Source organism: Acipenser ruthenus, chromosome 35 (genome assembly GCF_902713425.1).
Source record: "Acipenser ruthenus chromosome 35, fAciRut3.2 maternal haplotype, whole genome shotgun sequence".
Lineage (NCBI taxonomy): Eukaryota > Metazoa > Chordata > Actinopteri > Acipenseriformes > Acipenseridae > Acipenser > Acipenser ruthenus.
Genome location: NC_081223.1, coordinates 8,743,223 through 8,768,007, shown reverse-complemented (window position 1 = coordinate 8,768,007; position 24,785 = coordinate 8,743,223). Strand labels below are relative to the sequence as shown.

General features: G+C 42.8%; 2 protein-coding genes and 1 long non-coding RNA gene across 3 annotated transcripts; 1 reads left to right on the top strand and 2 right to left on the bottom strand.

The window, feature by feature from the left end:
* Positions 1-2,833: 2,833 nt before the first annotated feature.
* Positions 2,834-4,801, top strand: LOC131705108 (uncharacterized). The gene is made up of 3 exons (XR_009310195.1): positions 2,834-3,064; positions 3,680-3,733; positions 4,722-4,801. It is a non-coding gene; the product is annotated as an uncharacterized LOC131705108 (long non-coding RNA).
* Positions 4,802-11,893: 7,092 nt separating this feature from the next.
* Positions 11,894-14,715, bottom strand: LOC117965210 (zona pellucida sperm-binding protein 2-like). Its single transcript, XM_059007316.1, has 10 exons — positions 14,573-14,715; positions 14,381-14,495; positions 14,086-14,255; positions 13,348-13,400; positions 13,145-13,272; positions 12,878-13,067; positions 12,648-12,789; positions 12,309-12,402; positions 12,118-12,222; positions 11,894-12,032 (listed from the first exon to the last, which is right to left on the bottom strand). Exons 1-10 carry the CDS (start codon positions 14,705-14,707, stop codon positions 11,923-11,925), a joined length of 1,242 nt encoding a protein of 413 aa, XP_058863299.1. The 5' UTR covers positions 14,708-14,715; the 3' UTR covers positions 11,894-11,922.
* Positions 14,716-16,009: 1,294 nt separating this feature from the next.
* On the bottom strand, positions 16,010-24,549 carry LOC131705168 (uncharacterized). Its single transcript, XM_059007415.1, has 14 exons — positions 24,463-24,549; positions 24,323-24,381; positions 24,143-24,232; positions 23,210-23,337; positions 22,985-23,131; positions 22,790-22,870; positions 21,958-22,128; positions 21,759-21,855; positions 21,443-21,663; positions 21,217-21,367; positions 20,915-21,123; positions 20,682-20,799; positions 20,546-20,595; positions 16,010-16,054 (listed from the first exon to the last, which is right to left on the bottom strand). Exons 1-14 carry the CDS (start codon positions 24,486-24,488, stop codon positions 16,010-16,012), a joined length of 1,593 nt encoding a protein of 530 aa, XP_058863398.1. The 5' UTR covers positions 24,489-24,549.
* Between the last annotated feature and the right edge of the window lie 236 nt (positions 24,550-24,785).

The window sequence follows — 24,785 nt, the reverse complement described above, 5'->3', positions numbered from 1 at the left end:
TTAAAGAACTTGAAAACTCCCATGTGTTGCATCAACCACCTCCCACCATGGGGACCCCTTATTAAGAGGCTGCTTCAGACCAGAAGGATTCCCTGGTACTGTAAAATGCAGCTGTGGCTTATCCACGTGAATAACCAAATCAACTCGTCGTTTCTTATCATTTATAAGAACTTATTAGAAATGAAACAGTCATAAACACTAAATATTTAAATATATTGGGGGGGAAAAAAACAAATCAAGGTTTGCATTTGAAATTTCCCTTCGAGTCGATCTTGCCTCCTGCTCATCTCTTCAATAAACCATTGCAGGGTGTGAATAAAATACACTGAGATTTTAAAATGTTCATTCAGTTTGATTTACCTTTTTCACAAAATATACATATCCTTGAAACATATAGACCTGCTCTTTCATTTATTGTGCTAATATTCAAACCACTTTTTATACAGCAGATTTAATATAATAATTTATTTAAGAGATATTAAAAATGCAAACTGTTTACTGCAAGTTGATTTATTACAATTCCTTGCCTTATATAATAGGTGGCACATTAAAGTGGTTTATTTATATAATATTAATTCAACTATTCTACACTGTTGCAGTTATTAACAAAAGTGCAGAATTTTATGACCATAATTACATGTTTTCAATACAGATACAAAAATATTAATAAAATTTTAAAAAATCCCAGTTTTCCTAATCGGTCCATTTGCATTCTCCATTCCATGCTGTCATTCCTTTCATAGCACTGGATACAACACAGGACTGCTCTCATTAAAAATGTAACCACAGCCTGTGTTTACAGATCTCAGCAACACTCAGGAAGGAGCACTGGAGAACAAGAGAGCGCTGGGTAAGGAAAGAAAGAAAGAAAGAAAGAAAGAAAGAAAGAAAGAAAGAAAGAAAGAAAGAAAGTTTCTTATTTGCAGGATTTAAGTTAAGCAATGACAAAAAAGCACAGTCCTGCACAGACCACACAATTTGTTTAGAAACTCAACCTGACTAATCATCGCTAATCATGCATAACATCAAGGGCTACTGTATATCCAGAAATCTCCTGGTTAAACCTCACAGCTCTGCATTGCAATGTAATGGGGCACTCTCTGCCTCCCTGTGTTGAGTGTCCTATGAAGCTGTGCACTGCAGTCGAGGGAATCCTTCATTGCTTCATGAAGCTCTCTTCTCCCTGTTCCAGAGGCAGAGGATTCAGGTGACAGTGATGCTGAACTGGACAGTGATGGACTCAAAGGAGAGCGGGAGTTGGGTGAGTCCTTTTGAAAAGCACGTCTGGGTAGTGTGTGGGTACAACGTTAAACCTTCAAGAGGAACACATTGTGAATTACAGATGATAGACTTAAGGCCAAACCCCAGTGAATCTGAGCACATTTAGCTGCTGTTTCTCTACTGGCACTAACACAAAGTGCCCAGATCTGTTTCCTAATGTACGTCTAACTGTATAAACCTATTTCTGTTTTACCTGATAGGAGACAATATGATGGAGAAAAGAGCTGACAGTGAGTACAGATGGCCTATAGCTTTTTCGGTTGAGTGTCTGTCTGTCTGTCTGTCACACTGAAGTGGAAGAGGAAAACACAATGCTTGAGGGATATACACTTTGAAAATATTTCACCTGTTTGCATTTAACATGTGCATTTAAATGTGTTGATGCAGCACCTTTAATAAGACGTATTGTATTAATTGATCACCTTAAATGTCAGTAAGAAGGATCGCCCAACTGAGATATAATAACTTGACTATAAGGTTGTCCTGTTCCCTTACCTTTTTATCAATCAATATTTATTTTATATAGCGCCTTTCATAGTTCACCACAGTTGTTTTGTGCATAAGTCTGTGTGATTCTTTTCATATGTAATGCAGACTGAAATATCTTTGTTAGTAAGTGCCATCACCATCTAGTGCATAGCAGTGAATTGAAAGCAGAAGGAAGCGTGATCCAGTCACTGGCTCTTCTATAAAGACACTTTGACTGATCCAGCCTACATTATGTACATATATCTAAGACAGGCAACTAGAACTGAAGAGCAGCTCCTGAACTCAGGGGAAAACATTGTAACACACACTCTAACAAAATGAAATCTGAAGCTCCTTACTGTTCAGCAATCTTCTTTAATGTACATTGAAATCCTAATCCAAATTTGGAGAGTTCCTCAACATGGTCTGTGTTTAAATAGAAGGGATGCAACCTACTGTTTGTTTAATGATCTTCACGTGCTTTCTGTCTCCTGAAGTGGATTCTGAAGTGGTCCTGACACAGTCCATGGTAGTGAAGAAGGATGCCCTGTCCAAAAGATACTACAGAAGTAAGTGTGTGTCTCTCTGGAGCTGGCTCCTGGTTTGGGTGAACTGCATGGATTGTAGACTGAAGGTCAATTGATTGAAGACATTCCAGTAAATGGAACTCAAACATGAATATAAAGTGAACTATTAAATCCAATAACCACTGTTTCTGTTTTTCTTTTTCTTTGGAACAGCTTACTGTTGTAAGTATTTTATTTTATTTTATTATGGTACATTAATATGTAGAAATGAATTGTATATATATTTTTAAATTGTATTTAATGGTGTATGTTTATTTCATTTCCAGATTATAGCATCTGTGCTCGTGGTAAGTGTGAATGTGATATTTTCATAAAAATGTGACTGTACACTACAATACAATACACATGTACTGTGCGCATCACAAGAAATGAATACATGTTAACAATGGGGCCTCCTACAGCTGATGTTGAGAATATGGAATGGGGTATTATTGTATAATAGTATGAATGAGCTGCTCTTAATAAGAAATGCCATCTTCATTTAATACATACTCACATAGCGAGGTGTTCTGTATCCTGTGGGAGGGGATATAAAGAAGGAGCCCTGGCTTTGGATTTTGCCAATAATAGAAATGTACAAATAGAGAGACACTCCTTTGAAATATATAGCTCTCTAATACACTACTGAGGCCCCATTCTTGTATAAAGCAGCCACTGCAGTGACTTCAAATGGACTGAACTCAATATATCACTTGTATCTTTCACAGTAAGGTACAGATGCTACTATGGTAAGTAAATGGATTCTACTTTATTTTATGCAGCAATCAGTGGGTTTTATTTATTATTTTCAATCAGGGCATGAATTGTTTATCAGTGTAGCTTTGCTGAGAGGCTTCAGTGACACAGTGACTAGAGTGCAGAGCTGCAGTGTGGAAGGTAGTGGGTTTGAGCAGTTTAGTGGTTAGTGCTGGGCTGTAGTATAGGAGTTAATGGGTTTGATAGCTCAGTGTTTAGAGAAAGTGGTGCCCCGCAGAGTGGAAGGCAATGTGCATGCTTGTGGATCTGAGTATTACTTTTTTATTCATTAGTCTTTTAGCAGTTGCTTTTCTCCAAAGTGCCTTCGAGGCTAGGGGGTGTACTATGCATCAACAACTGCTGCTGCAGTCACTTACAATAGGACTCCAGTTTTACATTTTGACTTGCTCAGGGTCACACACAGTGAGTGAGTGGCTGAGCCGGGATGTGAACCTCCTGGTATCAAGCCCTTTTCTTTAACCACTGGGCCACTGTCCCTGAGTAGCTCAGGGGGTTGAGTTCTGGGCTACAGTGTGGAAGGCAGTGGGTTTAAGAAGCTCTGTGTTAAAAATAGACTGTTCCTAATTATCTTTTCTTTTTTTGTGTAGCTCATCACTATCACTACTATTTCTACTACCATCATGGGTACCGCTGCGCTCGCTGTGAGTATGCCTTATTATTTCTGTATACATTGGTTGAGGGATATATTAGAACAATTTGAAATAGAAAACCAAGTGTCATTCCATATCAGTTTAGAACATGAGGTCGACCAGGTCAAATATGGATGGAACTCCAAGAGAGACACAGAATTGTTGGAATAAGTTTTATAACAGATGCCATCCATCATAATCCTTCAACTGGAAATATCAAGATGAGTTTATGATTCATCTTTCTACTGCATTGTCTCCAACTATTGATCGATTGAGGTCATTCGTAACTTATTGGAAAGAGGAAAGTCTAACCTGTCTCCTGCAATCCTAAAATGTATACTTAAACTTATTACATGTGTGTGATCTCATGCCGGAGTAACCAACTCCACAAATAATCCCAGGATATCTGATGAATGTGTTTGCTGCTGTTTTATGGTGTGTGTACAGTAGTTCTCTGTGGGAGGTCATTATGTCAGGGTTGGCTTTGAGTTGAGAAGAAGGGTCCACTGACCTCAATCTCCTGTGGAACCTTTGTCATTTTAGTGAAACAAAATATAAAAGCAGGGGTCAAAACAAAGGAGCTTTGATCTAGGATTGCTCTGAATAAAACCTCGGAAGCATGTTTGTCATTTGAACTAGTATAGAGGGTTTCCGTGTTTTTTTATTGATAGGATTGTATTGAGAGGTTGTGGTGGCTCCACAGTTTAGCAGTTGATTTCATACCCTTTGAGATTGTGAAATTGCATGCTGAATTACACAAAGCTTTTTTCAAATTTGTAATTTAAAGGAGTGCAATACAGAGTGTGGAGGATGCTCTCTACACATGGGAGGGAGATCAATTCTGCAGCTCAGTGTGACACTGATTGTCTATATTATTAGACAATGCTGACCATTACCACCCCACAGTCTCATTACCTAGCTGTGCAATGCTCTGTAGGGTATGGATCAGAACAATAGCTTTTCTGCCCAGGTTGCTGATAATGTCTTCAATTGGTTTCAGACTGGCGTACCTACCGCTGCAGGCGATGCCAGCACTACTGAGAAGCAGCAGCGCCCAGGGATCACAGTGCTGGAGTTCACCTGACAGTAGACCTGCAAGCAAAGATTAAACACACCAGCAACCTTCTTTTGTAGCATGGCTGTAACCTTTCTGTTGTGGTCCCTCTCCCCACACACAGCTACAGACCCATACTTATTTCTATCAGGCCATTCCCAATTTGTTTAAAACAGCTGTTCCCTGTTGTGCATTTGGTCAATCTCTTCAAGGATATATAATAGAGACAACATTATTTTTCTATTGGGTGATTCCCTGCCTCTCATGAAGCAGGTCTTTACATTGTATGGAAAGGTGGCCTTATTTAACATGTAGTCTCAGATTCTCAGTGAGATCACATGCTCACACATGTTTGAATAGAAATACAACTCCACATGGGCACATATACAAAGCGTTACTTGGAGAGCGTACTTGATTGATTTGCCCCAGCTCATAATCACTGCACCGAGTCAGGTTTGACCAGTAGACTCCTTTCTTCTCCCAGCTCCTCACAGCCACCCTGTGATGTCACAAGTGACCCGTGACAGGCCTTGTTCACAGACTGACAAAAACATTGTGTTTATATAGAGATTTTCTTCATCTCTCAATTATTTTAAAATCTCTTTATTTGCATTCATGACAACAAATGCTCCAACTGTTGACCAGTATAAATGCTGTCCTGCCAAAACAACACTATCTGCTGTTACATGAAACTGGGTAAAAGCCTGTCTCTTTCTGTAAAGCTTTTTAAGCAATAAAACTATTAGCATCAATGTCTCGTTTTGGACTGGTTTATTTCACATGACATGTATTCTTGTCAAACTGCCACCACTGAAATCATTCAAAAAACACTCTTTATTGACAACAAAGAACTCTTAACAGGCAAGGGAGGATTCATATATTTCCTCTTTCTTCTGCATTGCATATTTAGTAAAGGAGAAAGTGCCTGATTGTTTCTATAATGTCATCGGTTTAGCCGTTCAGAAGCACGTTGCTCTTTCCCAGGTAATTGTTACTTGCATATTGTGGGTAAACCAAGAGGCATGATGAGATGCTGGAGGCGTTATGACAAACCCTGCTTTTACTTTACTGTGTGCTCCCTACATTAAACTGGTTATTGAACCTGGACCATCTCTCATCTTTCACTTCTACTAATGAATTACTCTCCAACTCTGGGGAAACAAATCACAAATGTGTGTATTGTATTATCATGATGTGCTAGAATTGACCTTGCTCTAAAGACTCACTGTGCTGTCTGTATTAACTTGTATTATAACAAGGTCAAGTTTATCGATTAATGTCAGTGGGCTTGGACAGCATTTAAATACTCCCGCTTCTAGAACATAAGAAAGTTTACAAACAAGAGGAGGCCATTCGGCCCATCTTGCTTATTTGGTTGTTAGTAGCTTATTGATCCCAGAATCTCATCAAGCAGCTTCTTGAAGGATCCCAGGGTGTCAGCTTCAAAAATATTACTGGGGAGTTGGTTCCAGACCGTCACACTTCTCTGTGTAAAAAAGTGCCTCCTATTTTCTGTTCTGAATGCTTCTTTATCTAATCTCCACGTGTGACCCCTGGTCCTTGTTTCTTTTTTCAGGCTGAAAAAGTCCCTTGAGTCGACATTGTCAATACCTTTTAGGATTTTGAATGCTTGAATCAGATCGCCGCGTAGTCTTCTTTGTTCGACTGAATAGATTCAATTCTTTTAGCCTGTCTGCATACAACATGCCTTTTAAACCCGGGATAATATTGGTCACTCTTCTTTGCACTCTTTCTAGAGCAGCAATATCCTTTTTGTAATGTGGTGACCAGAAATGAACACAATATTCTAGGTGAGGTTTTACTAATGCATTGTAAAGTTTCAACATTACTTCCCTTGATTTAAATTCAACACTTCTCACAATATATCCGAGCATCTTGTTGGCCTTTTTTATAGCTTCCCCACATTGTCTAGATGAAGACATTTCTGAGTCAACATAAACTCCTTGGTATTTTTCATAAATTCCTTCTTCATTTTCAGTATTGCTCATATACAGACACAGACCACACTGTAGTGTTTAGATGACTGGATGTGAGGAGCTTTGTGTTAACAATGGGAGAACTGGGCTGACTGGGGAGGTAACTGATGCCTATGTCAATTGTCTTATTACTGTGTTATTACATTATGGAAAACAGTGGTGCTCTGGCTCCCTCTTGTGTTCAGTGTGAATGATGGCAGTGTGTGCAGCTATGCAAGGCACTGATGCCTGTTTCCAGGCTATACAAACACAGAGATGGATTCAATCAAACACTAAGTTCACAGTTTAATAGAAGAGTGGATTAGTTCTATTTGTATATATGTTCTAAGCGCTGCACTTGTGTTTCAATAGGTGTCATATTATGATATTTATAATGCACATTTTTATTGCCTGCGTGCAGTACCTTACACTTTTTCTGTATTAAATGTCAGTTGCCATGTGTTTGCCCAGTTCTGAATGCTGTCTAGATCATTTTGAATGACCTTTGCTGCTGCAACAGTGTTTGCCACTCCTCCTATTTTTTGTGTTGTTTGTAAATTTAACAAGTTTGCTTACTATACCAGAATCTAAATCATTAATGTAGATTAGTAGTAGCAGAGAACTCAATAATGATCCCTGTGGTACACCACTGGTTACCTCGCTCCATTTTGAGTTTCTCCTCTAATCTGTTTTCTACATGTTAACCACTCCCTAATCCATGTGCATGCATTTCCTTGAATCCCACCTGCATTCAATTTGAGAATTAATCTTTTATGCAGGACTTTGTCTAAAGCTTTCTGAAAATCTAAATAAACCATGGCATATGCTTTGCAATTATCCATTGTCGATGTTGCATCCTCAAAAAAATTCAAGCAGGTTAGTTAGACACGATCTCCCTTTCCTAAAACCATGCTGACTGTCTCCCAGGATACTTTTACCAAATAGGTAATTTTCCATTTTGGATCTTATTATAGTTTCCATAAGTTTACATATAATAGAAGTCAGACTTATTGGTCTGTAGTTACCTGGCTCGGTTTTGTCTCCCTTTTTGTGGATCGGTATTATGTTTGCAATTTTCCAGTCTGTCAGTACAACCCCTGTGTCAAGAGACTGTTGCATGATCTTGGTTAGTGATTTGTAAATAACATCTTTCATTTCTTTGAGTACTATTGGGAGGATCTCATCCAGCCCAGTGGATTTGTTTATTTTAAGAGCTCCTAGTCCCTTTAACACTTCTGCCTCTGTTATGCTAAAGTTATTTAAAACTGGATAGGAACAGGTTGACATGTGGGGCATGTTGTCTGTATCCTCCTTTGTAAAAACCTGTGAAAAGTAATCATTTAATATATTTGCTATTTTTTATTTTTTCATCTATGATTTTGCCATTTGTATCACTTAGACATTTAACCTCCTCTTTGAATGTTCTCTTGCTGTTATAATATTGGAAAAAAAAATTGGAATTGGTTTTAGCCCCCTTAGCAATGTTCATTTATATCTCTCTCTCTTGGCCTTTCTAACTTCCTTTTTGACTTGTGTTTGCAGTTCAAAATAGGAGGAGTGGCAAACACTGTTGCAGCAGCAGAGGACATTCAAAGTGATCTAGACAGCATTCAGAACTGGGCAGACACATTTCAAATGACATTTAATAGAGAAAAGTGTAAGGTACTGCACACAGGCAATACATTTCTCCCCCTTCCTTTCTATATTGGTTAATTGTGGGATCTATTTTCTTTTTTTTAACATCACTAAGTCCCTTGTCCCTGTGCAACCACGATGTAGAAACATATAGAGAATGTATGGGAATGGTCAATAAACATCACTGCTGTTTCTCTTAAAGCGTGTTTATTTATTTATAATACTGGACCCTGTCAATACTGTATTACATTATGAATATGAATACAGCTGAATTATTCATTGTAGATAATACTTAGAATACCAAATACATATTTAGCATTAAAAAGCAATACATGTGATTTATTTAACAGTCGTTCATTATTTTGTGTATCAGCCGCCACACAAAGCTGAGCGCAGTGCGGTATACTGTAATGATGCTCCAGTCAGTCTGTCAGGACTGCACCTGAACCATCTTAAAAACACGAAGCCCCTAATAAGCTAAATTGAAAAAATTAGGAAAATATTGCGCAGATATAACGAAGCTAAATTTGAACTCCTAGCTGGAGCAACGAGAGAGGGCGAGAGGGCGGGGCAGAGAAGGAGGGGGAGACGCTGCTAGGCAACCGGATCGTGAACATTCCACTCAGCTGAGCAGAGACCGTTAGGATTTAAAAATGCGAACGTTCCGAGCGGCGTTAGGCGCTTCGTTAAATTAACAAACCGTTGCTGATATTTTAATTTTGAAGAAAACAATATTTTAACTCAAATAACACTGTATTAAAAAAAATACTTTACTAGAAGTTCCAGACCGTTTTCCAACAAATAAAAGGTGATATGTATTTATAATAAGTATATTTGTTATGATATTAAGACTAAAGAAATGTGCTACAGTTTGGTGTATAATTTATTTATTTATTTATTTATTTATTTATTAAATGTTGTAGTATTTATTTTTTTAATATTGTATTGTTTTCACAAAATAACATCCATACATTATCAGTTCATCTGCTAGAGTAATCAAATCACAAATATTACTCGTCAGTAATTCATACATAGAAGTTCAAATGTAAGGCTGGATTAAAGTTTAACCAAATAAATAAGTAAATACATTAATAACGACATGAAACAAAAATACGTTTTGGTAACTCATACGTAGGCCTATTTAAATTACAAAATGCGACCTGTTTTAGAAATTGATTTATATACTACCTGCCATTTAAATCTAAATTATATTTAAAACTGTTTGAGCGGCAGACTAGCATAGATGATTTCTAAAATCCATTAATCACCCACAGAACTGTATAATAAAGTTTGTTTCTAGAATTATGTTCTTTGCATGTGTGTGTTTTATAATATGTATACCTGTCAGCACTGAGCTTTCAAAATAAGGGAGACTGCATGGGGCAGAACTCTGAAACAGACCTTCACGGGCAGGGTTACCATATGACTTCATGCACACTAGAACACACTAGATAGTTTAGGCTCTTCAACTCACACGCCAAAAGATTGTGGGAAGTGTAGTCCTGCTTTGAACAGTGCCCAAGAGGTGTAGAATGTACCACAATGCATTGCAATTGGAAAAGCCTGAATTGTCCCAATGAACAAGGAGTCACATGGTAACCAGAATGCATGCCTGCCACAGGCTTCTCATGGGCCCTAAAGTATGACCAATACAGACAGGAAGGAACTGCACTGCTGGAAATAGTGATTTTAGAACCTGAAATGTTAGCAAAAATAATTGCTTTTGCAAAAACGTATGTAGGAGCTGAACTGGAATTTTGATTATTAAAAAAAAAGGAATTGTCACGGATAGCAGAGTTGGGTGGAGGTGTAAAAATAATCACGTCCAGACAATGGTATGATGTGACACAAGTTGTTTTCTTTTCCTTTCTTAGTGTCTGCAAACAGTGGTAATCAGGACAACAAACAAAAGAAAATGTCCAAACAAAAGAGAAACGCTAACTGAAATGTGGAGAGACAAAACAAACAATCAAAGTAAAATTATCCAGACTGTGGGTGGCTGTCCTTGCCTTTCTGGTGTCCACCCTCCTGGTTGGCTGTCTCTCTTTTGAATTAGTTTGTTTATGTCTGTCAAAAAAGTCACAGTGAGCATTTGTTTGGTTTTATCCCTCAGTACCTCTCCCACACTCCTTTGTGCTTTCAGATACCACCCTTGACTGCTACAACACTGCCCCCTTTTATGTGTCGCGGAACGCCCCCTAATCAGCAGAACACCAATCAGCAATTGGCATTTTAATCTCCTCCCAATTCTGGGACTTTGCAGGACATTCCGTGTTGTTGCCCTCAACAAAGATGGTGACCGTCCTTTCGGGACTTCCGCCCCAAAGGTGGAACTGCCACGTCACACCATCTCTGTTGGGGCCTTCTAGGCTGGCTCACAGCCCCCTGGGAGGATGGCTTACAGCACGGGATCACTTTATCTCGTCACAGGAATGTATTCTTATTTTAGTTTATTTAGGTATGTATAATTATTATGGTTTATGGATTGGTATGCGCTCCTTTTCTATGCACTGCACCCTCAAGTGGTAGTTTTCTTTATAGCTAATGAATTATAGAATTCAGTGTGGAAAGTAAACAATAAAGAACACAGTAAGGAGGAGCAGCAGCAAATACAGTTCAACTGAAGACAATTAGTTTGTACTTTTGAAAGGAGTTCCTGGTATGGAACATATTGCTGTATTGGAAGGATTTTCCACTAGTTTTATTATTGGATATAAGTTAATAAAAGCTTACTGTATTCTGAAGATTGGGAAGTTTACACACCTGGAATTATTCTAGAAGTTAAGAGCTGGAAGTGATGTGAAGCACAGTGACTGTATGATGAGTCGTAATGTAGAGGATACCTAGCCTACAAAAACTAACAAGTGGGAAAATCATTTATGAAGCCACCACAATGTAAATTTAAAAGAGACAAGAGAATCTGTCAGGGAGAAGGGCCCAACATAAGGGAAAGTGGACAAGCCTGGCTTTGGTGGACAGCTTTTAACTTTACACCAGCTTTTGTTTTCAAATGAACCCCCCCTCCATTACTATTTCTACACACGAGGCTTCAAAATAATTAACAGTTAAACATATATTCTTAAATCAGTGAAGCCGGGCTCTAGTTTATTTCTTGTTGAAGCCTGGTTCAAGACACTGTATAAATTGTATACTGAAATAGAATTCATATATGAAAATTGTTACCCAATACATATTTAATAAAAGGGACAAATGAGGGGGTGGGGGGGGGGGTTTCTTCCTTAAATTTTATCATGCTAAATAACTGAAGGTATAGTAATTGCCCTGTTACTGTTAAATATAAAAATAGGGTTACAGCTCAATGGAGGAGGAAAGTCTTTGCCCCCGGGTTCACACAGTGAATTAGTGAAGGGTCCTTGAGTAACACACCATATTGGAGAATGGCCTGATCAGGGCAAATCAAAGCATTTGATACAGCAAGGAGGAGGAAATCCCATTGACATGGCCATTCTGACATATCAAGTGTAGAATTAGTCAAGCACAAAAAAATAAGCTTTTACAAGCAAGATTTTTATTTATCAATACACACTTTTTGGCAGTTTCCAGAAAGATACAACTCCAGCTATGAAGATAACCACTGAACACACACCCATTGAAGCTCCCAGAAGGGACCACACATTGAATTGGCCTGCAAGAGAAGAAAGAAATAATTAGAGGAATAAAGGAGTTATATTTTACTTGAACTGCAATTGTGTTCACATCATGCATATTACCACTTCTAGGCATAAAGTGAAGGGATCCATCTCTCTTCAGCTCAATTGGGCCAGAAGACACAAACACCTTTACTGCACCACCATCCATCCCTTCAGCACTGCGACCTACAGGAGGAATTAGGAGGAGTCCATCAAAACAAATGGACAAAAAAGCATGCAAAATGTCCCCTCCTCTCAAACAGAGCTCTTACCAAGCCTCTGTTTCCCTGGAATGCACCGTCTGCTACAGAGGCTGTCTGATGGCCGGGTTGAATCACATATCACAACACCGCAGTGGAAGTAAATCTGAAAGACAGCACACCTTGTCAAGCAAAACTAGCATCAATAGATCAGGCAGTACCATCATCCAATGAGGATTACTGAATTGAAAAAACAAATATATTGCATCATAAGTGTTTCTTGCAAAAGTGCAGTTACATGTTTTCATTCCAACTCACTAAAGATTTGAGAACAGCGACTATTTACTGCTTGCAAAGCAATCCAAACCATGCATTGTGGTACAAGATCCCCATCCCAACACTCCACTTTACCTGTCCTTTCAGTGCATCCTGGCCGTTTGTGAAGGAAAACATTTTCACTTCAAACCTCTTCAGATGGGAAGGGAACAGCACTCTTGCATTGCTGGAGACTGGGTGAAAGATGGTCAAGTACTCATCTGCAGAGTTCTCACAACTAGAAAGAGAAAGTAGGTCAGGAGCACGTCAGCCACAACTCCATTTCCTAGGTTTTGTAGCAGCAATATCATATTCCTGCATCTTACCTGTCCACAACAACATCCCACTTTGGAGAGCTATTCCTGTCAACAGAATAGGTTGCCCAGCAGTTCTCCAAAAACAATTCAGCCTGTGGATCCCTGCTGTACAGGAGCTCTACCTCAAAATACAAGGGTCTTCGCAAGTACTTCACAACAGGGTAATCCCGAGCTCCATAGAAGTCATTGTAGGTTGAATCTGCAGAGATGCAAGGGAGAATTTTATAGGTGGAAACACACTAGAGCATCTATATTATTTCAATTGCCCAGTCCTACCCAATGCAAGCTGCATGATGACTGCAAGGTCCCCCAAGCCAGGCTGGACTACAGGTGCAGGATTATTCTGGTACAAGAACTGTACTACCTTGGTGTCATTGACCAGATAGTGACAGGCAACTCTCAACCTGGAAAGAGGAGATGGGGTTAAGAGAGTTTCAGGCTCAACCACAAAGGATACTCACTTTGATTGCAATCCTTACCGGTAAGATGTGAACAGCACTTCATTCTCATAAGTCAGGAGGCTGTTGTCAAACTGGAAGAGAATCACAAAAGGCTCAGGTTGCAATGAACTTGTAGATTTAGTATGGAGCTGCATACCAAGTTGCAGACTAGCTAATATGGTACTCAGGATCATCCCCAGCTGTGTACTAACTTTGTACCAATTTCACAATTTAAAAATAAAAAATCATTGATTATGAACACTTTTGGGACCTTATGTTTGTTACAGTTAGTATGATACCACAAGTCTGTCTACAGAAACTGCTAGACTAATTTGGTATTGTTTTAGTAACCGCTAAGAGGGCAACAGCAGTTATTTTGGATTTGTTGCAAATATACATTTGAATACACAGCTGGCGACTCTTGAGCTGCAATTGGTATCAACTCTTGTACTAGTTTAGTCCCATCCTACGTACTAACCACTGGATCTTCCCCAGTTAGTACGCTCCTTCCAGTTCACTGCCATTGACCCAAAAAGGTCTATAGGCAGCACATGCAATGCCATAAACCAAGAGTCATGTGTCGCAGCACCTTTGTCAACTGGACAAGCAGTTCAATACAAAGGTGGCATCCTTCAGATGTACACATTTCATGCAAGTAATTCAGCTGATGGAAACACCAGTCACCATGGCTCTGCAGATTGATCCATGGGTGTTGTGGCCAACTTGTCAATATGTTGAACCTCCTCAAAATATGGTTTTAAATGTGTCAATACTAACCCTTCTAGTGGTGCCACAGGAGTTGACATTGAAGTAGAAAACTGCATTGATAGCATCAGACTGAAGAGGCCGGCAACTAGGATCCCTTAGAGTTAGTTGACTTGGAGACAAGCTGGGGACAGATTCCACTTTCACAGCAAGAGCTGCCATAGTTCCATTGGTGAAGCAATCTGAAACACAGCATTTGGATCCAGGTTAAAGAAACAGATTATAGCTTCAATACCACTTCATGCATCCTTTGGCCAATCTCAAAAACAGCTATTCTAAAGAAATGCTTGGTCTGCAGGAGAGTTACCAATCATCTTTGTAGGGAAACTGCAGGACAGTGAGAAGTCAGCCACCACAACCATGGTCCCAATATCCTTCAAGGTCAAGTCAAGTCTGCTTCTGATGCCTGAAGAACTGATCACCTACAGAGACAATACATCAGGTCAGTAATGTGTTGAACCCAAGACAACTAAAAACACATTAAAGCTCCATCACTTACTTCATATGTGGCATCAACTGAATTGTATGGCACAGTCATCCAGAAATTGGTAGCGTTGGCATTATACTTGTACAGGGCAAGCAGACTTCCACCAAGTTCTCTTGAGCCCACAAAAGGAACCCAGTTGCGACCCATGTTGCCATATGTTATGTGATAGAGAGGAAAGGATCGATGCTGCAAATCTCCCTCCCGATTAGAAAGGGCGCTGTGTAAGGGGGAAGGTAAGCTGCCGCCTAGATCTGCCACCTCGGTGGTAGGTGGAAACCGGAAGGTGACCATATTAGGAGGGGCGCGTAGCTGCAAGTACTCAGGACGATTCCATTGCAGTCAGCTGCGGGGCAGCCCTCTATTGGAGAAATCATGGCGACGCGTTGGCTGCAGGGAGGAGTTTGCTGGGTACAAAGGGGAAGCAGCTATGTCAAAACCTCCCCTTGCGCTGAGAATGAAATGCAAACGGCCGGAGCCTGTATTGTTTTTATGAGTTTGGATTACGTGTGTTTTGTGTTGCAGAGGAGGAGTGAGCCGCGGACCGGCGATTGATAAAGAGCACGTCCTTGCACTGCACAGCACAGCACAGCACAGCACGGCACCACTCACGGCACCACGCTTCTCTGGAGCGAGAGCACTGCGCGCACAGAGAACGCGGGGACGGACAAAGTCCCGTTTTTGTTTATTTTTAGAAAAGCTGCCGTGTACCCCCCCCAATACCATCGCTGGTAAAGGGGTGGACTTATTTTGTGTTTGTTGTTATTATTTTTATTATTATTAAAGTCCACAGACTGTTTTGGGAGAAAAGGATTGTGTGGACTGGATTTATTTACTGCACCACTGCACCTGATCACACTTGGTGTCAAGAAGTGGGATTATAAATGGACCCAACCGCATTGGCAGCGCTGTTGGAGGCGCAGGAGCGGAGGCATCAGGAATCATTGACGGCCATGATGGAAAGGATGCATGGCTTGTTCCTGGAGGCCAATCGGGGGAGGGAACCGGCGGTTCAACCAGCAGTACCCCTACCAAGGGTAAGGGTAGTGAAGATGTCGCTGGAGGATGACCCTGAGGCTTACTTAGTTGCCTTTGAAAGGCAGGCAACAGCAGCTCAGTGGCCTCGGGAGTGGTGGGCTACCCAGTTGGGCCCCAATTTGATCGGAGAGGCCCAGGCAGCCTACCAAGCCTTGACACATGAGCAAGCCCTGGTGTACGACCAGGTGAAGCAGGCCATTCTCCAGCGGCTGGACATCACAGAGGAGACACATCGCCGCCGGTTCCGGGAGTACCAGCGCCCCCCAGGACTGCGACCCCGCGTGGTGGCCCAGCAACTAGTGGATCATGTGACCCGGTGGCTCTGCCCCGGCACCAACGATGCAGAAAAGATCACCGAGCTGATTGCCATAGAGCAGTTCGTGAAGGTGCTGGGGCCGGACACCCAGAACTGGGTCACCAGGCATCGACCCACCACGCTAGAGGCAGCAGTCCGATTGGCTGAGGGGTATGAGGATGCCTTGGCATCAGCTCCTGTGGTCGTTACCCCCGCTCCTCCCTCCAACCGACCCCGGACAGGACCGACTCCAAGGACAGGACCCCCACAGCACTTCACCCCCTCCCCCCACGGGGCTACTTCTCATCGGCACCCCACGGGTGGCCTTCCTCCACCCCAATGGAGGGCGAGGTCGACCCCCAGCGGGGTGAGAGCAGAGAACCCCTCCCCACTGCCGAACCGGCAGCGGGACACGCAAGCTCCGTGGGCGCCCTTTCACCCCACGTGTTACCGGTGCCATGAGGTCGGCCACCTTGCGCGGAATTGTCCGGCGGCGATGGAATGTGGTGCGGCCTCCCATTACCTACCAACAGCACCAGGTAAGTCCAGGGGTAATGATTGGGAGGGGCCTTGCATTGTTGATGTACGGGTTGGTGATGTGAGTACCCACGCGTTAGTGGACTCAGGATGTGGGCAGACTTTAATTGAAGAAGCTCTGTTGGCGGGGGTACCTTGGTGGTCACGCGGGGTCGTGGTCATTTCCTGTATTCACGGGGATAACAAGGACTACCCCCTCACTAAATTAGATGTGACGATTGGATGTCATTCCCGCCGCGTAATCGTGGCAGTGGCTGCAAAGTTGCCATATCCAGTTATTTTAGGTTGAGACTGGCCATATTTTGAAACAATGATTAATAAAACGGTAACGCCAGTCTCCGGTAAGACCATGGGAGCAGCGGGGGAAACTATTGGGAAAATATTCCCGCTGCAAGCTGATTTGTTCTATTCCCGATTTCGCCCGAAAAAAACAAAAAAAGAGCGAAGGGTCGAAAAATGGGAAGGAATGTCAATAAGACAAGGCTGGGGTTTGGTGGGGGAAACTTCAGAGTCTGTTAAATGTAAGGGAAAGGGGATTGGGACTCAGTGTGACCTGCGGGGGCAGGTTACTGGGGCCCCCAGTGCTGAAGCTACTGTAGCTCCGCTCGATATCCCGAAGTTCTGGGACCGAGATGTGGACCTAGCGTTGGAACAAAAGAATGATCCTTCGCTGGCACACATCTGGGGGCAGGTTCGGTCTATCGAGGGGAAGGATGTAGAGGATAACCGGCCGCTTACATATCCTCACCACATTATTGTCGGGCATTTGCTGTATAGGGTATCCCAAGCCACGAGCACAAGCCAGATTGTAACACAATTACTCGTTCCTCAGTCTTTTCGACGTGAGATCATGCGGTTGGCTCACGATGTCCCATGTTCGGGCCATTTAGGTAGCGATAAGACTCGGGAACGAATATTGGCTCGATTTTATTGGATGGGAGTCTATAGTGAGGTGACGCGATATGTAGCGGGGTGTCCGGAATGCCAGCAAGTAGCGCCGGGGCGGGTTCGCCCGGCCCCGCTGGTCCCACTGCCCCTGATCTCAGTTCCCTTTGAACGCATTGCTATGGACATAGTGGGTCCCTTGAGCCAGTCTGACTCTGGATACACGCACATTTTGGTAGTGGTGGACTACGCGACCAGATATCCAGAGGCAGTACCATTGAGATCTACTAGTGCCGCAGCAGTTGCTCGAGAGTTAGTACAGATTATAACGAGAGTAGGGATTCCAAAAGAAATCCTCACTGATCACGGAACGAACTTCATGTCACAGTGTTTGAAAGAATTGTATAAATTGTTGCAAATTAAGTCCATTCGAACCTCTGTTTATCACCCGCAGACGGACGGTTTGGTGGAACGTTTTAATCAGACTTTAAAACAGATGCTGAAGCGGTTTGTCACCCAAGAGCAGAAACATTGGGCTAAACTCCTCCCCTACCTGATGTTTGCAGTGAGAGAGGTGCCTCAGAGCTCGACTGGGTTCTCTCCCTTTGAGCTGCTGTATGGGAGGCAACCACGGGGCATTCTGGATCTTGTGAAAGAAGGGTGGGAGGAGCAAACAAAAACTTCCAAAAACATAGTCAAATACGTAATCCTGTTAAGAGACCGCCTGGAATTGGTTGGTCGTTTGGCACAAGAAAACCTAAAACTAGCTCAGCATCGCCAAGAGCAGCAGTACAACAAACAAGCAAGAATTCGGACTTTTCGGCCAGGTGATAAAGTACTGCTGCTACTTCCTTCATCAGAGTCTAAGTTGTATGCTAAATGGCAGGGGCCATATGAGGTGATACGGGGAATTGGTAATGTGAATTATGAAATTAGACAACCCAATCGCCGAAATAAGACAGAAATTTATCACATTAACTTGCTAAAACCCTGGAATGAAAGGGAGGCCCTGTTTATAGCTGGTGACAGTTTAGAAGAGGATTTTGGTCCCACTGTCAATCCATTAGCTGCAACTAACATTCCGATGGGAGAACAGTTACTTCCGGATCAGGAACGTGAGCTCTTCCAGTTGGTGGAAAGGTTTAGTGATGTTTTTTCTGATTTGCCCGGCAGGACTAATGTTATTTCTCATGCTATTATTACTCCGCCAGGTGTCAGGGTCCGAGAGAGACCGTACCGGATCCCGGAGAGTCGCAGGGGTCCCGTTCACGAGGAGGTGGAGGATATGCTCAGGCTTGGAGTCATTGAGCCTTCCCGGAGCGAGTGGTGCAGTCCTATCGTGATGGTGGGCAAAAAGGACGGCTCCACTCGGTTCTGTGTGGATTTCCGGAAGGTCAATGCCATCTCTAAGTTTGATGCGTATCCAATGCCCCGAGTGGACGAGCTCCTCGACCGACTGGGTAAGGCGCGGTTAATTTCGACTTTGGATCTGACGAAGGGGTACTGGCAGATTCCACTCACTCAGAGCTCAAAAGAGAAAACTGCTTTCTCTACCCCAGATGGCTTGTTCCATTTCCGGACCATGCCCTTCGGGTTGCATGGAGCTCCCGCCACCTTTCAGAGACTGATGGACCAGGTCTTGGCTCCTCATCATCAGTACGCAGCCGCATACATCGATGATGTAGTGATTTTTAGCTCCACCTGGAAGGAGCATATTATTAGGCTTTCAGCCGTCCTACAGTCTCTAAGGGGGGCTGGGCTAACAGCCAAGCTGGGCAAGTGTGCATTTGGCAAACAGGAGACCCAGTATCTTGGCTATATTATGGGTAATGGCCGGGTAAAGCCTATCGCCTCCAAAGTCCAGGCGCTGGTGGAGACGGCGATCCCGAGAACCAAGTCACAGGTGAGATCACTACTGGGGTTAGCCGGCTATTATCGCCGTTTTATCCCCGAGTATGCCACCATAGTCAACCCCCTGGTCGATCTCACCCGAAAGGCTGCTCCAAAATTAGTTAAATGGACAGGGCAGTGTCAGGAAGCATTTGATATGATTAAGAAGCGACTCTGTCAAGCTCCCGCTCTGATTTCACCAGATTTTAGCAAAGAGTTCATCCTTCAGACTGATGCCTCCCACATTGGTCTGGGGGCGGTCCTGTCCCAACAAGTTGACGGAGTGGAACACCCTATCATTTATTTGAGCAAAAAAATGGCTCCTAGGGAAATTAACTACTCTGTCATTGAGAAGGAGTGTTTAGCCATCAAATGGGCTACTCATGCTCTTCGCTATTACTTGTTGGGGCGTTCTTTCTCTCTTGTCACTGATCATGCTCCTTTAAGGTGGTTACACACGATGAAGGACAATAACGCTCGGATAACTCGGTGGTATCTGGCGCTGCAACCCTTCCACTATACAGTGAAACATCGTGCGGGTAAGGAGCATCAAAATGCAGATTTTTTTTCAAGGGAGGGGGGACCATTGGGGAATGTAGTGTTGGCCGAGTGTTCCTTCGGCATCACTCTGAGGGGTGAGATATGTGATAGAGAGAGAAAGGATCGATGCTGCAAATCTCCCTCCCGATTAGAAAGGGCGCTGTGTAAGGGGGAAGGTAAGCTGCCGCCTAGATCTGCCACCTCGGTGGTAGGTGGAAACCGGAAGGTGACCATATTAGGAGGGGCGCGTAGCTGCAAGTACTCAGGACGATTCCATTGCAGTCAGCTGCGGGGCAGCCCTCTATTGGAGAAATCATGGCGACGCGTTGGCTGCAGGGAGGAGTTTGCTGGGTACAAAGGGGAAGCAGCTATGTCAAAACCTCCCCTTGCGCTGAGAATGAAATGCAAACGGCCGGAGCCTGTATTGTTTTAATGAGTTTGGATTACGTGTGTTTTGTGTTGCAGAGGAGGAGTGAGCCGCGGACCGGCGATTGATAAAGAGCACGTCCTTGCACTGCACAGCACAGCACAGCACAGCACGGCACCACTCACGGCACCACGCTTCTCTGGAGCGAGAGCACTGCGCGCACAGAGAACGCGGGGACGGACAAAGTCCCGTTTTTGTTTATTTTTAGAAAAGCTGCCGTGTACCCCCCCCAATACCATCGCTGGTAAAGGGGTGGACTTATTTTGTGTTTGTTGTTATTATTTTTATTATTATTAAAGTCCACAGACTGTTTTGGGAGAAAAGGATTGTGTGGACTGGATTTATTTACTGCACCACTGCACCTGATCACAGTTACCATGGTATAGAATGCAGCACCATCACAGTAGCCAGTTACTATAGGTAGAACTGCAAGAGGAAGAGCAGTTGTCAGGGCAATGGACTGGATTGGTCAGAAAAGGGTAATTGTAGACCACAAACAGTCAGGCACTTACTGATGTCTTTGAGAATGGCTTCAACTACAGCAGGATGAGTAAAGGGTGTATTCTCTGGCACTATATTCAGCAAGTAGGTCAGGGGCAGAATGTAGGTTCTGGTATCTGGAGGAGTTACCTGAAAGAAACATGGGTTTGTAGGATTAAACCCAAAGTCAGACAGCAAGCAACACATCCACAGGAAGCAAGTATTTTCAAAGGGCAATTGGATGGTTGAACAGGTGGGATGTTACCTTTTGCTTCACATTGGGGTCCTCAAATGGCACCTGGAGAGTGTAGGTCTTGGATCCATTGGGAAAGACATGCTCCTGGACATTGTAACCTTTTAGGTTGGCTTCTGGCACAGTTAACGTCTCTGATCCAACTATAATTTTGACCAGCTCCACATCAGGCAGGAATGTCCCCAGGGTCACATTGAACACTCTGGCTTTAGGAACAGTGTCTGAAATTAAAGCATGCAGTTAAATGAAGGCTATGAAGTGGAGCACTGCAACAAATCCCTTTGATTTACTGCATGTGGACAAGTTCTACATACCGTTTGTGACAACTGGAGGCCGAGGCATGAAAGGAGTGGTTATTGGATGAAGTACTGTGTACTTGGTCTTCTCAGGCCCATCTTGCCAGGTATGCTCCAGCATTGGTTCAATAGAGTAAGAGATAACATAGGTGTTGTCCAATACATGGCTCTGAAAGCACAGAAGCATCTTAGGAAGCAAGCTTTAAAATGAGAAGGATTTAGAAGTTGTTGAACTTCTACATACCTTATAATATCCACCATCAGCTCCCACAGGAATTTTTACAGTGATTAGCTGGGGACCGACATCCAGTTTATAATCTCTATTATGAATCGTTGCAGGGTCAAGCTTGCGACCATCAACTCCCATTTGAACATCAAGGGTAGTAATTTGTGGTGTCGGAACAAGGGGAGGTAGAACACGGGGAACATTGCATGTAATCATCTGTTCTGTGAAGGCTGTTCCATCTGACAGAAAGGAACACCATAGACTTGGTATAGAAAACTCACACTTAAACCTAGAACAGTTCTTGAGCACCGTTGCCCTCCATAAGCTTACTCACCAGTAGGACATGTAACTGCAGTGTCCACCATCATGACCATCCATCTTTGCTTATAAAAGGTGGTTGATCTTAGCACAGCCATTGGTACATTTTGGATCTGTTGGAGGAGGGGGAACTTACTAAAATAAAAGAAAGACTAAATCTACCTTCATTGTCTGGATATACTGTACTAGACAACAATGAAGCCTAGACTACTTACCACCTGAGGCTGGCTTTCTGTGGAGTTGTATGCAGCTCTAACCAGAATTCGAGTTGGTGTAGTGTTTATGCCATAGCCATTTGTCATGGCCTGAGCAACAGTCATGGTTGTCTTTCTATTTGCTGGGAGATGGAACACAACTTTCCAGATGCTGTTGTCAGCAGCAGTTGCCTAGCAAAGAGAAAACCTCATTAGAATAGGGAGTTTGAACACAAAGCATCCCCAGTCTAACGGATTTGTCACAGCAGATGGCTTGTTTAATAAAACATGAACTAAAACTGAAGGGTGAAATGTATCACTGAAACCGTTATATGATCAAACATCTCTAATGGAACAGAGAATCCTCAAATACAACTGTGTACGAAAGAGCCTACGTGAAAGCATGTGGTCTGGATCGGATACAGGCAGAGTTTGTAGCCACTCATTTGTACGGGACCTTAATATCAGTGTACCAAAACTTTAGGATAATACTTGAAATTGCTCCTATACAGCAGACTTCAAAAAGGTATATCAGGACACATTTATCATGAAGGGTTTATAACCCTGCACATATGAAGCCACTACCTAAGTGGTTGAAATACAAGGCTTACACACTGACAAGAAAGTGTTAACTTCACCACAATCATGTTTTACCACAACAAATCACAGAATATGTATACAAAGCCAATGCCTTAAATGTTACACAATTCCAATATGACCACCCTCTTGGGAGACAGGTTAAAGTTAAGGGGGCCGTTAGATTTTGCTTCAACTAGATGAGACAGTAGAGTAGACCTCAATTAGGCAACACCAAGGGGATGTGAATGAAGCAAATGCAGTCACATGATTCTACCTCAGGGTATGCAAGGGACCAATCAGGATCATCTTGAACAAAGTTTGGCTCAATAAGTGGCACCCCTCTTCTCACAGAAACCTAAAGAGAATTCACATTAGTCATGAGTGAAGCACTTCTGTAATGACAATTAAAATACCCATACAACCCAACAAGTTATACTGAACAGCATTATCACATCCTGACAGCCCTTACCTCCATGTAGTTTCTTTCACACAGAATCTCCCTCTCTGTCCATGGAGAATAGCGGCATGTCATGCTCTGAACATAGGAGGAAGCTGAAGTCATAGCACTGTTTGAGAAGACACTGATTTGTACTGTCAGCTTGTAGGTCTCATCATTCTGGAAACAAAGGCTAAAGTTAGTCCCAGCATGTCACCATTAGAAACACGTTTAAAAAGAAATATAATTAAAACTCACTGTGTTCTGAGCAAAGCAGCTCACCACAGAAGCAAGGAACTTGGCATTCCCCAAGAAGTCAACGGTTAAGCTATATCCACACTGTGCAGCCAGTCTTGGAGAGAGGGACACAAGCGCCCCCTTATTGTCTATGGAAAATAAATTAAGTTGGCCTTTTAAGAAACTGTACACGTGATCAAGCAAGGTAGAGATATAACAAAGTGAACACCCCCACCGCCACGTTCCATAAGCAATTTTGTAAAAACGAGTTATATTAATAGAATTATACGCCCATTTGAAACAGTATGTTTAGAGTAAATAATTTATATTTCGGCGCACTTGCAGTCAACAAATCTGACTAAGGTTGTAGCAGCACAGGTCTATTTAGGGTGATCAGCAACATGCTTTTAAAGTTAACGCAAGAGTTTCATACCCGGTTTTCACCCCCAATTTAGCATGCCCAATTATTATCTGTATCCCCGGCTCACCGCTCGCAACCCCCCCCGCGTCCTCCGAAACGTGCTCCTTCCAAGCCGTCATTTTTCGCACTGCAGATCCACAGCAATGCTACCAGACCTATAGTGCCGGAGGACAACACAGATCTGGCGGCTCCGCTGCAGAGCCACAGGCGCTCTATCGGCCACAGGGGTCGCTGATGCGCGGTGAGCCGTGGATTCCCCTGCCAGCCTAAGCCCTCCCTACCCGGGCAGCGATCAGCGATCAGCCAATTGTGCGCCGCCCCCTAGGAACTCTCGGTCACGGTCAGCTGTGACATAGCCTGGATTCGAACCTGCGATCTCCAGGCTATAGGGCACATCCTGCGAGGAGCGCCTTAACTGGATGCGCCACTCGGGAGCCCCCAGGAGTGCTCTGTTCTTAATTCAGGTTATTACATTACGACTCAACAGGCTTTATACATCAAAAGCTTTCCATTCAAGAAAATTGATCACTCACCAATCACATTGATACGAAAATACTTTCCAACAAAAGACTTATCCAACATCATCATCATAACACTCCCTTGACATTCTGTCCTCATCGAGCCTGCAGAAGACAACGATACTTGAAAACACACAACCGGCAAATAAACAGCAAGCTAAAAGAACAGCTCTGCTGAAGCGACCGTTATCGTACCTAGAGGCGGGTTCTGCGTCCAAACTTCAGTGACTAACACTGCTAACAGCAATGTTATTCTGCATTGAAAAAAAAACACGCAAGTGAGAAACACACAATAAAATGAACGTTTCTAAAGTAGAGAAAAGATCAACAATTACCCAAATCTAAGACAACACGGCATCATTAAATCCAAGGCAGCCCCAACCGTGAACTTCTTTCACCGTTATAAAGAAACAATAATAAAAACAAACTCGCCAGTAGTTGGGTTTGGTGTTCCTTAGTGCGCAATGGGTTTATAAAGAGGTTCAGGTGCTAATGGGAGCTAATTAGCTGCAATTGATGCGCGCACCTCTTTCATATTAGTCCTCTTATTTTCAATCAGTACGTTGATTAAAATAAATAATAATAATAATAATAATAATAATAATAATAATAATAATAATAATAATAATAATAATAATAATAATAACCCATTTAGAAG

Bases quoted from the DNA above. Each gene is read 5' to 3' on its own strand.
- LOC131705168 (XM_059007415.1), bottom strand. From the start codon at position 24,488: ATGATGCCGTGTTGTCTTAGATTTGG. The intron at 21,664-21,758 runs GTGAGTAAGCTT...CCTTTCTGTCAG, and splicing joins TGCAGTTACATGTCCTACTG to ATGGAACAGCCTTCACAGAA. The intron at 21,124-21,216 runs GTATGTAGAACT...CTTTAATTTCAG, and splicing joins GCCTCCAGTTGTCACAAACG to ACACTGTTCCTAAAGCCAGA.
- LOC117965210 (XM_059007316.1), bottom strand. From the start codon at position 14,707: ATGGGTCGCAACTGGGTTCCTTTTGTGGGCTCAAGAGAACTTGGTGGA. The intron at 14,496-14,572 runs GTAAGTGATGGA...TTGTCTCTGTAG, and splicing joins CAGTTGATGCCACATATGAA to GTGATCAGTTCTTCAGGCAT. The intron at 13,068-13,144 runs GTAGGACTGGGC...GCATCTCTGCAG, and splicing joins CATCATGCAGCTTGCATTGG to ATTCAACCTACAATGACTTC.